This window comes from Rhinopithecus bieti, unplaced genomic scaffold (genome assembly GCF_001698545.2).
Source record: "Rhinopithecus bieti isolate Rb0 unplaced genomic scaffold, ASM169854v2 scaffold_33650, whole genome shotgun sequence".
NCBI lineage: Eukaryota > Metazoa > Chordata > Mammalia > Primates > Cercopithecidae > Rhinopithecus > Rhinopithecus bieti.
This window is the reverse complement of record NW_016814816.1, coordinates 162426-176274: the sequence shown is the minus strand read 5'-3', so window position 1 is coordinate 176274 and position 13849 is coordinate 162426. Positions and strand designations below refer to the sequence as shown.

The following is a 13849-nucleotide window of genomic DNA, read 5'->3' as shown; positions in this document are numbered from 1 at the left end:
GCCGGGAGTTGGAGACTGGAGCTGTTCCTATTCGGCCATCTTGCTCCGCCCCCTACAATATCTTTTAATACATAGTAAGGCTAGTTTCTCCTCACTGGTCTTCTTTTTCAGATTTCTTTCTCCAGTTATTCTTGTGTATCTGTCTAGATAAACTAAGCAGCCTTTCCTTGGCTCTTACAGACCTTCCTTTCCCTCTTTCTGTCTCTATTCCACTTAAATTATAAAAATTTTTATGTAGATGACCTTATGAGGCCTGCGGATGAGCTCTAAGTCTAGAATCAGCTTATCTGCTCTGAAAGTTTGTATATCTCTTGACTTTCTTCTCCTGGGTTTCTGCTTTAGCTTTGCCACTTCAAGTGCAGTCCATTCCTGATCTATATTGTCCGCATAAAAGGGAGCTGCTCCTATGAAAGTTCTCAGACTCATTTACTGCTCTGAGTCTTGTACATAGAACATTAGTCTTTTTCAGTGAAGTTAGCAGTGTCTCTAGAAGGATAGAAAAGCTGAAATGTTTGCAACTGCATCAGGGTTTAAAGTAATTTACTAATGCATTTGCCTTCAGTGGGAGTTTGTTGTCTTGCCAGTTATTCATATTAAATTTTTAGCATTTTAAATAATGTATTACTATAAGCTTGACTTCATTTGCATTTATAGATCATAAACTCATTTCTGTTTTATTTTACTGAAGAACCCATTAAAAGAGCCAGTAAATCCAGTGGAAAATGGCCTTCAGTGATCTTACATCGAGGACTGTGTATCTTTATGATAATTGGATCAAAGATGCTGGTGAGTAGCCACATTTCCTAATTGAGGTTCATCCTTCCTTTTTATGTCAGATTCTCATATTTAATAGGATTTCATTGGAACAAAATGAGAGACTTTGCAACTTAATAGTCCCTTATTACTAGTTAACGAAGAGGAAGTGCACGGGTTTCATTACAGATATGTACAAAGATGGAGCTACACAGTTGTTCGTTACAATGTTTACAGTAATGAAAATAGCCTAGATATCCAGTGAAAGGAACTGATCAATAAATGATGGCTCATTCTAACTGAGTAGCCATTAAAAGTGATTTCAGAGGGACGGTGCTCTTCGGCTTGATTCTTCCCTAATTCTCCTGAGGGAATTTACAATTACTGCCAACTCTTTATTTTTTTCTTGTTTTTTTTTTTGAAACAGAGTGTCGCTGTGTCGTGCAGTGGCACAATCTCGGCTCACTGCAAGCTCCTCCTCCCGGGTTCACGCCATTCTGCTTCAGCCTCCCGAGTAGCTGGGACTACAGGCACCCACCACCACGCCTGGCTAAATTTTTGTATTTTTAGTAGAGACAGGGTTTCACTGTGTTAGGATGATCTCGATCTCCTGACCTCATGATCTGCCCGCGTCGGCCTCCCAAAGTGCTGGGATTACAGGCGTGAGCCACGGCGCTCGGCCACTGCCAACTCTTTTGAATGAAAGAGTTGCAGCCCCCAGCAACCTGTCAGAGTGAACAGGGAACAGAAAAACCAGGGAATGGCTGCCTGGGACACCCCTGAGTGATTCTGATATGCCTGCATTTTACCCTTGCCCATTTATTTTACAAGTCAGTGTTTCAGAAGAACATTAATGCCATAGCAAGAAGTCTAAAATATGTTAAATGAAACAGGTTATAAAATACCCCATACGTTTCTTTCATGGGGTTTAGCAGTTATCTCTGGGTAGTAGGATTATGGGTATTTTTTTATTTCCTTATCTATATTTGTCTACATATTTTTAAATCACAACAAATATATTGTGTTGCTTTTATAACCATTTTTTGAAGTTTTAGAAGCAGAACAAAAGTAAAATTTCAAAAAGAAAGAATCAGAGCATCTTACATCTGTGATGGATCTTACATATCATTGAAGCTTATGCCTCATTTTACAGTTGAAGAAATGTGACCTCAAAGTCATGGTTAGTTGATGGCAGAAAAGACTAGAACCTATGTGTTCTGATTATTAGTTGTAGTATTATGGTATTTAACATTTGAGTTTATTTTTGAGATACTGAGCTATACATACTCACCAACATCACTACTTTAGGTTGAGTCTTACCTATCAACTAGAAATTGCAAGTCTACCAAATTCAGGAAGGAAATGCACCACCTCTTGGCACCTACCACAGTTGAAATTATATTCAAATTTACAATGATTTCAGCAAAGATACCCTGTTTCATGGTTTGCAGCTTTCTCAGTAGCTGCTAAAAACCAAATTTATTTCACTAAATATGTTCCCAACAGTTTTTCCTTTGAGGAACGCCAGGGCTCTTTGTAAGTATCTCATAGATAGAGAAGCTTCACTCTGGTAGGGGATACATAGTGACTGTGCCAATCTTTTCTTCTTAGTTTTTTTTTCTTAGTTTTCCAATATATGTAAGGATACAGAGAGCATTCAAGTTTCTTTAGGAGTCATCCTTCTCTGAGGGTTTACAGTAGTTTTCATAAAGTCAGTATTAATTTAAATACTAATATTTTCATTGCTTTTCAAAGAGAGATGTGCCTTGCTACCTGAACTCTCACTATTTGAACTTAGGAACCAAGTAAATTTGGGTATGGTTTTTGAAATAGAGTTATTTGGAAGAACAGATCTCTTGCTATCCAGTTCTTGACAGTCATTATGCCAAATACAAGAATCCGAGACTCAAATAATCAACATGCTAACTTAAGAGCCCAATAGATGTGGATAATGATAAATATCTATGTAGTCCTAGAAGTTAAAAATGCCTTAATATGAACTTCTGTAGAATTCCACTTCCACTTTTATCCTTGGATCAACTCCTTAATTTTTAGTAGGAATACCTACACTGAAATTGCTGAGTAAAATTAGATTAGATGTGGAGTGGAGGCGTGAAAACAGCATTGCAAACGGTGCAGGGAAGATGAGGGGAGAGAGGCAGGGAGAAGGCAAGGAATACCTGTATTTGAAGTTATGCTTATTTGAAGACTTGGGAGGGGAAAGAGGGTACGGGGATGTGGAGTGAGAATACCTAGATTTAAGGTCTGTCACTGCTGTAGCCCAGCTGGATTATCTTGAACATGTTATTTATTGGCTGTGAGTCTTTGTTTCTTTATTAGCAAAACGTAAGTGAGAATAGCATCTACCAGCTACCAGAAAGTGCTCTGCTATTTCGAAAGTATCCCAACATAAATAGTGGTGCTGGTTGTTACAGATGATAGATTTCATCTGAAAATACTCTTCATATAGCATATACTTAAAAATTGTTTTCTTTACATTATTTTTTCCCAGGCATGGTCTAAAAGGGTTAAAATGTTTTGTTTTGAGATATACAGCTTTATGGAAACCTGTCAGGTGTAACAGGAAATTTTTTGCCTTGTACTTAGTGTAATATTGATCTCTGAGATCCATTAGTAATCATTTCTGGCCATCTTAGTCCAGTTTTAGTTTGCTTACCCTGGAAATGTCTGAACTTAGATCAAGGGCCAAGAATTTCAAGTGTATTCTTGGCTTTAGCCCTAACCCTGAGTGGCCTAAGGAAACTTACTGATATTCATTGGTTTTCTGATTGCTAGAGAAGTAGTGGTCATGCATAGTTATTTTATGTGGAAAAATTCCACAGCTACAGAATAAAAAATGGTTTAATTAATACTTAGCTATAAGAGGATTTATTTGGATTCTTAGATGTGAAATGTGAGATTTTGAAATAATTCTATAGTAGCATTTTGGATTATAGAGAAATGAAAAAGTTTTTAATGTTTAAAATACAGCTTTCCTTGTATTTGATTAGAAATGATGACTTTTCAGACTTAATCATGATCCTTTTTTGCAAGAAGATGGAGTATGAGTAAGATTGCTGCCATTCTGAAACTTTAGTACTTCAAAAAGTACTTAAGGTACATGTTTGCTTTTCCTTCCAGCTTCTTCATTTCATTGGTACTTGGTATCTTAAAGATGTACTGTTTGTACATCTACTTAAGATGTAAGTACATGCTACTTAAGAAGAGAACACTCTCTTAGAAGCAGTTGATGGAAAAGCTCATTAATATTCTATGTATGTGGCATTCTACTTTCCCTATGCTCTCTCCCTGGGACACTCTTAGAAAAGAATTATTAAGCAAGTGATAAATCAGAACTTTGGTAATCATTGGGATATAGACTGTCAGACAGCCTTCCCATCCTCTGCTTCCATCATGGCTTTACTCATGACACTTAAACCAAATCTGATGCTGAAAAGAAGGTACATGAAACATCCCCCACCCCGTTAGCCTTTTTTTTCTCGGGAAGACAGAGCACCTCATGCCTAAATCTAACTTTTTCAACTTATGTAATGATACAGGGAACATTCAAGTTTCTTCAGGGGGTCATCCTTTTCTGAAGGTTTATAGTAGTTCTCATAAATTCAGTATTTAACTTCAATACTAATATTTTCATTGCTTTTCAAATAGAAGTGTGCCTTGCTACCTGAACTCTCATTATTTGAGCTTAGGAACCAAGTAGATTTGAGTGCAGTTTTTTTGAAATAGAGCTGTTTTGAAGAATAGATCCCCTGCTATCCAAATGTTGCTATTCACTATCCCAAATGGGATCATAGACGGAGTCAGAATTAACTTTAACTGTCAGCCAGCAGGTACATTGATACTCCCTGTAACATGCCCACTACCTTACATGGAAGTGGACTCTATTCAGAAAGGTATAATTTTTACTAAGAGAGACGGCCAGAGAAGTGAACAATGGCCAGAGTCATGGATGTCATCCTAATGATTTTGTATTTTATTTGCTCAGTCAGGGAGAGTTAATTTAAGCAATTTCATTTGCTCAGTAAGGGAGAGCTAATTTAATGAAAGGAAGAATTTAAGGACAACTTGATTTTTAGAAAATGAATTTGACAATTGCATGGAAGACTAGTGTAGCAGATTGGATCAGGAGGCAGTGAAACCATATAAAAGACTATTGAAGAATACCCAGTGAGGGGTGCTGTAGCCCTAAATACAGGTGAGGAAACTTGGTCTCACACCAGACCCCTAGCTCTTAACAATGACAGCTCATCACAGTTACCAATTAACAAATTGTTGACTGCTGACAAATTATAATCACATATGTTTATGGGGTACAAAGTGATGTTGTGATATATGTATCCAATGTAAAATGATTAAATCAATCTAAATAGCATGTCCATCCCTTCAAATACTTATCTTTTTGTGGTGAAAACATTTGAAAAATACTTTTACAATTTTGAAATACACATTATTATTAGCTCTAGTTATGCTGTGCAATAAATCTCAAAAAGGTATTTCTTCTGTTGAACTGAAACTTTGTACCCTTTGATCAACATCTCCCTATTCCCCCAAGCCCCTGGCCTCTGGTAACCACCATTCTACTCTGTTTATATAAATGTGATTATTTTAGACTTCTTTATAAGTGATAACATGTCTTGTCTTTCTGTGCCTGGTTTATCTTACTTAGCATAATGTCTTCCAAGTTCATCCACATTGTCACAAATTATAGGATTTTCTTTTTGAAGGCTGAATAATTGTCCATTGGTTATTTCTCTATATATTTCTACAGGTCTGTAACTCAGAAAGGCATAACTTTAGATTGACAGATACCACATTTTCTTTATCCATTCACCCACTGATGAACACTTAGGTTGATTCCACATCTTGGCTATTATGAATAATGCTGCAGTGAACATGAGAGTGCAGATATCCCTTCAATATGCTGATTTCATTTCCTTTGGATATATATCTGGAAGTGAGATTGCAGGATCATATGGTAATTCTATTTTTAGTTTTTTATAGAACCTTCCTGTAGCTTTCCTTATAGGTATAGTAATTTACAGTCCCACCAACATTGTACAAGGGTTCTCTTTTCTCCACATCCTTGCCAACGCTTGTTATCTTTTTTCTTTTTGATAACAGACATTCTTACAGGTGTAAGGTTATATCTCTTTGATTTTTTAATTTGCATTTTCCTGATAATTAGTGATGTTGAGAATTATTTTCATCTATCCGTTGGCCATTTGTCATCTTTTGGGAAATGTCTATTCAGGTCCTTTGCCCATTTAAAAAAATGATGCATAGAAGCCACGTCCTAGGATTCTGATTCAATTGGACCAAGATTGCTTTTTGCAATTTGACTTTTAAATACTGCAGAGGCAATTTGTCTGTGCTAACAGAATTGAGATCTGCTGTAATAACAGTAGCAAGCATATTGAGTACTTAGGCTCTTTACATATAATAACTCAATCAATCCTCTGTGAAATACATGCCTTTTAATGCCAAATTTGCAGATGAGGAAACTAAATACAAAGAAGGTGAGTCAATTGCCCAAGGTGACATAGTGAGCCAGTGGGAGAACCAGGATCAGAATGCAAACTATCTGACTCCAGAGTTTTGCTGAAATAGAATTTCTAAAGCTTGGTATTTTGTTTTATTATTTGCTTTGAAAATATCCAATTAAATTAATCAGTGTTTCCCATAATTATTTTTTATCTGTAGAACTTGAAAGTCACATACAGGACTTAAGGTGTGTGCTGAACATATTAAATTACAGGAAAAAGTTATTTATATTAAAATTATTTTGTTCTGCTTCCTGAGCCAGCCCAGCATGGTTTTCCTGGCTTGTTTTCTTTCTACTGCTACCAGAGGAAGAACAGAGAAATGATGTCATTTGGTTTTTCCCCCTCCTGAGTCAATGAAAGAATAAAATAAATCTCTAATTCAGCAATTCTTTTACTGACATTTAAGCTAGTTTCTAACCATATGTGTGATGATTGTTAATAATAGAATCATTTGAAATTGTTTATAAGGCAAAAGAAAGAACAAAAGTCAACTAAACTCTCACCATGCAAAGGTGGTGATGTAACGTCTTTCCAGAGGTCTTCTTTTGGTATTATTTTTTTCCTTTCCCTTTTTTTTTTTTTTTGTTTGTTGTTGTTGTTGTTGTTGTTGTTATTGTTTTGAGACAGGGTCTTACTCTGTTGCCCAGGCTGGAGTGCGATGGCATGATCTCCAGTTCACTGCAACCTCCACCTCCCAGGTTCAGGCTATTTTCGTGCCTCAGTCTCCTAAGTAGCTGGGATTTACAGGCGTGCGCCACCATGCCTGGCTAAATTTTGTATTTTTAGTAGAGACAGGGTTTCACCATGTTGGCCGGGCTGGTCTCAAACTCCTGACCTCAAATGATCACCTGTCTTGGACTCCCAAAGTGCTGGAATTACAGGTGTGAGCCATGGCACCTGACTAGTATTGTTTTCAGTAGTTTTTAATTTCGTTAGCAATGAAAACTAGACATAGTAATATGGATCTCATCTTGGACTGTAGTTCCCATAATTCCCACCTGTCTTGGGTGGGACCCAGTCGGAGGTAATTGAATCATGGGCACAGCTCCCCCAGGCTCTTCTCATGATTGTGAGTTCTCACAAGATCGGATGGTTTTTTAAGCATCTGGCATTTCATTTCCCTTGCTGGCACTCATTCTCTCTCCTGCTGCCCAGTGAAGAGGTGCCTTCCATCATGACTGTAAGTTTCCTGAGGCCTCCCCAGCAAATTTAAATCTCTTTCCTTTATAAATTGCCCAATCTTGGGTATTTCTTCAGAGCTGTATGAGAATGGACTAATATAGTAAACTGGTATCTCAAAGAATGGGGCGCTACTATAAGGATACCTGAAAATGTGGAAGTGACTTTGAAACAGGCTAAAGGCAGAGGTTAGAGCTGTATGGAGGGGTCAGAAGAAGACAGGAAAATGTGGGAAAGTTTGGCTGGGCACGGTGGCTCACGCCTGTAATCCCAGCACTTTGGGAGGCCGAGGCAGGTAAATCACCTGAGGTCAGGAGTTCGGGACCAGCCTGACCAACATGGAGAAACCCCATCTCTACCAAAAAATACAAAATTAACTGAGCGTGGTGGCACATGCCTGTAATCCCAGCTACTGGGGAGGCTGAGGCAGGAGAATCACTTGAACCCGGGAGGCGGAGGTTGCAGTGAGCCGAGATCACGCCATTGCACTCCAGCCTGGGCAACAAGAACAAAACTCCATCTCAAAAAAAAAAAATGTGGGAAAGTTTGGAACTTACTAGAGACTTGTTGAATAGCTTTCACCAAAATGCTGATAGTGATATGGACAGTAAAGGTCAGGCTGAGGTGGTCTCAGATGGAGATGAGGAACTTGTTGGGAACTGGAATAAATGATACTATACTTTAGAAAAGAGACTGGCAGCATTTTGCCCCTGCCCTAGAGATCTGTGAAACTTTTAATTTGAGAAAGATGATTGAGGGTATCTGGCAGAAGAAATTTCTAAGCAGCAACGCGTTCAAGAGGAAGGATCATAAAAGTTTGGAAAATTTACAGCCTGATGATGCAATAGAAAAGAAAATACAATTTTCTAGGGTGAAATTCAAGCCTGCTGCAGAAATTTGCATAAGTAGCAGGAACTGAACTCCAGGGTATGTCAGAGACCTTGGCAGCAGCCCCTCCCATCACAGACCTGGAGGCCTAGGAGGAAAAAATGGTTTTTTGGGCTGGGCTCAGGGCCTCCCTGCTGTGTGCAGCCTAGGGACTTGATGCCCTGCGTGCCAGCTGCTCCTGGAATGGCTAAAAAGAGCCAAGGTGCAGCTTAGGCCATAGCTTCAGAGAGTGCAGGCCCCAAGCTTTGGCAGCTTCCACATAGTGCTGAGCCTGTGGATGCACAGAAATCAAGAATTGAGGTTTGGGAACCTCTGTCTAGATTTCAGAGGATGTATGGAAACTACTGGATGTCCAAGCCAAAGTTTGCTGCAGAGGTGGAGCCCTCATAGAGAGCCTCTACTAGGGTAATGTGGAAGAGTAATGTGGGGTCAGACCCAAAACACAGAGTCCCCACTGGGGCACTGCCTAGTGAAGCTGTGAGAAGAGGGCCACCATCCTCCAGACCCCAGAATGGTAGATCCACTGACAGCTTGCATTGTGTACCTGGAAAAGCCACAGTCAGTCAGTTCCAGCCAGTGAAAGCAGCAGGAAGGGGGCGCTGTACCATACAAAGCCACAGGGGCAGAACTGCTCAAGGCCATGGGAGCCCACCTCTTGCATCAGTATGACCTAGATGTGAGATGTGGAGTCAAAGGTGATAATTGTGGAGCATTAAGATTTAATGGCTGCCCTATTGGATTTTGGAATTGCATGGCCTGTAGCCCCTTTGTTTTGGCCAATGTCTGCCATTTGGAATGGGTATATTTATGCAGTGCCTGTATTCCCATTATATTTAGGAAATAACTAACTTGCTTTTGATTTTACAGGCTCATAGGCAGAAGGGACTTGCCTTGTCTCAGATGAGACTTTGGATTTGGACTTTTGAGTTAATGCTGGAATGCATTAAGACTTTGGGGGACTGCTGGGAAGGCATGATTGTGTTTTGAAATGTGAGGACATGAGATTTGGGAGGGCCCAGGGGCAGAATGATATGGTTTGACTGTGTCCCCACCCGAATTTCATCTTGAGTTATAGTTCCCATAATCCCCACATGTTATGGGAGGGGCCTGGTGGGAGGTAATTGAATCATGGGGACGGTTTCCCCATGCTGTTCTCATGATTGTTTCTCAGAAGAGCTGATGGTTTTTTAAGTGTGTGGCATTTCCCCTGCTGGCACGCATTCTCTTTCCTGCCATTTCATGAAGAGGTGCCTTCCATTGTGATTGTAAGTTTCCTGACATCTCCCCAGCCATGCAGAACTGTGCGTCAATTAAACTTCTTTCCTTTATAAATTACCCAGTCTCGGGTATTTCTTCATAGCAGCACAAGAATGGATTAATACAATGATATTCATGTATTTAAGGTTTGTACTACCCACTTATAGAAGAAATCTATCAAAGTTTGATCAGTTCTAATTTTTTCCCTTGGTCCCTGGTTCTGTGACAACTTTTATATTTGGAGACTTCTTTGTGACGTGCAGACCCATAGCAAGCATTCCTTATGGTGGTTTTAATTGCAGAAAGCAGTCAGACATCCTAGAAAAGTTGTCATTGTTAAAAGCAAGGAGGGGAACCAATAGAAACAATAAAAGATTTCAGTGATGTGTACCTGGATAGCTGATTTCGAAGTTTTTCCTGATTTAGAACTGTGACAAATCTTAATATGAGAAAATACTTCCAAAGTTGTTAGAACTTTATGTTTTGAAAAGTGTCTGTCATCAAACTTTTGTTTAATTTCATTTTGTGCATGATACCTTGTTAAAATTATTCTTGCTAAAAGCATCAGTGACTTCTTTTTGTTAAATGTAGTGGCACTTTTCTGTCCATATATTATTTCCCCTTTCTGCCACACTTAATGCTTTGACTCCTGAAAATTCACTCTTCCCTGGCTTCAGGATATCTCACTTTTATGGTTTTCACTCTACCTCTCAACCTGCTCCTTTTTGGTTTTTATGTTTTTTCCTTCAGTAATTCCTTTTGTGAATGTTGAGTCCTCAAGATCCTGACTTCAGCACTTACTCTTCTTACTCTACCCACTTAGCCTAAGCCAATCTCACTGCTTTTATTGTTCATCATTTACGTGATGGCAACCCTCAATCCTACATCTCTGGCACAGATCTCTCTCCTAATTCTAGATCTTATTATTGACTATAAGTCACTCTGTTGTGCTACCAAATACTAGGTCTTATTCATTCTATTTTCTTTGTACCCATTAGCTATCCCACCTCCCCCCCAACTGCCTAGTACCCTTCCTAGCCTCTGGCAACCACCCTTCTACTCCTCCATGAGCTTAATTGTTTTGATTCTTACATCCCACATACAAATGAGAACATCTGAATATTTTTCTTAGCATTTACCTATTTTCATTCCCTGTGTTTAACCAATTATAAATTTTTATATTTTCTTCTTCCTTACTGTATATCAAAATAATCTCCTATTTATCTTTTGCTATCACTATCTGTTTTTAAAATTTTCCTTTTTATTTTAGATTCAGGTGGTACACGTGCAAGTTTTTTACTAGGGTATATTGCGTGATGCTGAGGTTTGGGCTTTTAGTGATTGCATCATGAATATAGTGAACATAGTACTTAAAAGGATGTTTTTCAGCCCTTGTCCCCTTCCTTCCCTCCCACATTTTGGATTCTCCAGTCTGTTGTTCCCATCTATACCTGCGTGTACCCAAGACTTAGCTTCCACTTATAAGTGAGAACATGCAGTGTTTGGTTTTGCTTTTCTGTGTTCATTTGCTTAGGATAATGGTCTCCAGCTACATTCATGTTGCTGCAAAGGATATGATTTTGTTCTTTTTAATGACTGCATAGTACTCCACAGTGTATATGTACCACATTTTCTTTATCCAATCCACCATTAATGGGCACCTAGGTTGATTACATGTCTTTGCTGTTAAGAATCGTCCTGCAGTGAACATGCAAGTGTATGTATATTTTTGGCATTTTCCTTTCAGTATATACTCAGTAGTGGAATTGCTGGGTTGAGTAATATTTCCATTTGCAGTTCTTGGAGAAATCTCCAAACTGCTTTCCACAGTGGCTGAACTGATTTACATTCCCACCAACAGTGTTTAAGCATTCCCTTTTCTCCACAGCCTCAACAATTTCTGTAATTATTTGACTTTTTAATATTTGTTGGCCGCTTGTATGTCTTCTTTTGTGAAGTGTCTGTTCATGTTCTTTGCCCACTTTTTAATGAAGTTATTTATTTTTTCTTGTCAATTTAAGTTTCTTGTGGATTCTGGATATTAGTCCTGTGTTGGATGCATAGTTTGTAAGTGTTTTCTCCCAGTTCGTAGGTTGTCTGTTTACTCTATTAGTTTATTTTGCTGTGCAAAAGCTCTTTAGTTTAATTAGGTCTTAATTGTTGATTTTTATTTGTGTTGCAATTGCTTTCGAGGACTTAGTCATAAAGCCTTTGCCAAGGCCAGTGTCCAGAAGAGTGTTTCCTAGGTTTTCTCCTGGGATTTTTATAGTTTTAGGTCTTGCATTTAAGTCTTTAATCCATCTTAAGTTAATTTTTGTATATGGTGGTAGGTAGTGGTCCAGTTTCAGTCTTCCGCATATGATTAGCCAGTTTTCCTAGAATCATCTATTGAATAGGGAATCCTTTCCCCATTGCTTATTTTCATTGACTTTGTTGAATATCAGTTGGTTTTAGGTATGTTCCTTTATTTCTGGGTTTTCTATTCCGTTCCATTGGCCGATGTGTCTATTTTTGTATCAATACCGTTCTGTTTTGGTTACTGTAGCTGTGTAGTATAGTTTGAAGTAAGATAATGTGATGCCTTCAGCTTTGTTCTTTTTGCTTAGGATTGCTTTGGCTATTTGGGCTTGTTTTTGGTTTTCTATGAATTTGAGAATAGTTTTTTCTAATTTTGTAAAAAATAACATTGGTAATTTGATAGGAATAGCATTGAATCTTTAGATTGTTTTGGACAGTATGGACATCTTAACAATGTTGATTCTTCTAATCCACGAGCATGGAATGTTCTTCCATTTGTGTTTTCCATATTTCTTTCAGCAGTGTTTTGTAATGCTCCTTGTAGAGATCTTTTACCTCCTTGGTTTGATGTATTCCTATGTGTTTTATTTTTTGTGCGTGTGGTTATTGTAAATAGGATTGAACTCTTGATTTGGCTGTCAGCTTGAGGGTTGAAGAGCTGTTCCAGCTCTTGAGGATAATACTTTGGCGCATAGAAATGCTACTGATTTTCACACATTGATTTTGTATCCTGTAACTTTACTGAATAAGAGTTTTGGCCAGGCGCGGTGGCTCACTCCTGTAATCCCAGAACTTTGGGAGGCCAAGGTGGGCAGATCACGAGGTCAGGAGTTCAAGACTAGCCTGGCCAACATGGCGAAACCCCATCTCTACTAAAAATACAAAAATTAGCTGGGCATGGTGGCGGGCACCTGTAATCCCAGCTCCTCAGGAGGCTGAGGCAGGAGATTTGCTTGAACCCAGGAGGCAGAGGTTGCAGTGAGCCGAGATCGTGCCATTGCACTCCAGCCTGGGCAACAAGAGCAAGATTCCGTCTCAAAAAAAAAAAAAAAAAAAAAGAGTTTTATGGTGGAGTCTTTAGGTTTTTCTGGGTGGAAGATCGTATTATCAGCAAGCAGGGATAATTTTACTTCCTCTTTTCAAATTTGGATGCCTTGTATTTCTTTTTCTTGCCTGATTGCTCTGGGCTAGGATTTCTAGTACTATGTTGAATAGGAGTGGGCATCCTTGTCTTGTTGCAGCTCTTAAAGGTAATACTTCCAACGTTTGCCCATTAGGTATGATGTTGGCTGTGGGTTTCTCACAGATGGCCCTTATTATTTGAGGTATGTTCCTTTAATGCCTAGTTTGTTGAGGGTTTTTATCATGAATAGATGTTAGATTTTATTGAAAGCTTTTTCTGCATCTATTGAGATAATCATATGGTCTTTGTTTTAAATTCTATATATGTGGTGAATCACATTTATTGACTTGACTGTGTTGAACCAACTTTGCATCCCAGGAATAAAACTCACTTGATTGTGGTGAATTAACTTTTTGATGTGCTCCTGGATTCACCTGGCTAGTTTGTCGAGGATTTTTGCATCTGTGTTCATGAGGGATATTGTCCTGTAGTTTTCTTTGTTGTTGTGGTGGTGGTGATAGTGGTGTCTTTGCCAGATTTTGATGTCAGGATGATACTGGTTTCATAGAATGAGTTAGGGAGGAATCTCTCTTCCTCAATTTTTTGGAATAGTTTCAGTAGGATTGGTACTATCTCTTCTTTGTATGTCTGACCACCTAATCTTCAGTCGTTTAATTTATAAATTTATTTTAGTGAATGGCTATATTTCCCAAACTGTGTCCACAGAACACTGGTTTCAGAAGATGTTAAATAACATTCTACTAAAAAAAATAAGTGTTTTGTGGTC

The 13849-nt window shown here is 38.6% G+C and overlaps 1 protein-coding gene across 3 annotated transcripts in view; it reads left to right on the top strand.

Annotated features, from left to right (window-relative positions):
* ELOVL7 (ELOVL fatty acid elongase 7) overlaps window positions 1–13849 on the top strand; it is a 103356-nt gene that overhangs the window by 68877 nt on the left and 20630 nt on the right. For 2 of the 3 annotated variants that reach the window (XM_017852399.1, XM_017852400.1), the window contains one exon: window positions 689–786. In XM_017852399.1, the coding sequence (XP_017707888.1) occupies window positions 723–786 (64 nt within the window). In that variant the 5' untranslated portion in view covers window positions 689–722. Of the gene's footprint in view, window positions 1–688; window positions 787–13849 lie in introns of those variants that run through there. The other variant, XM_017852401.1, reaches the window with a different exon arrangement.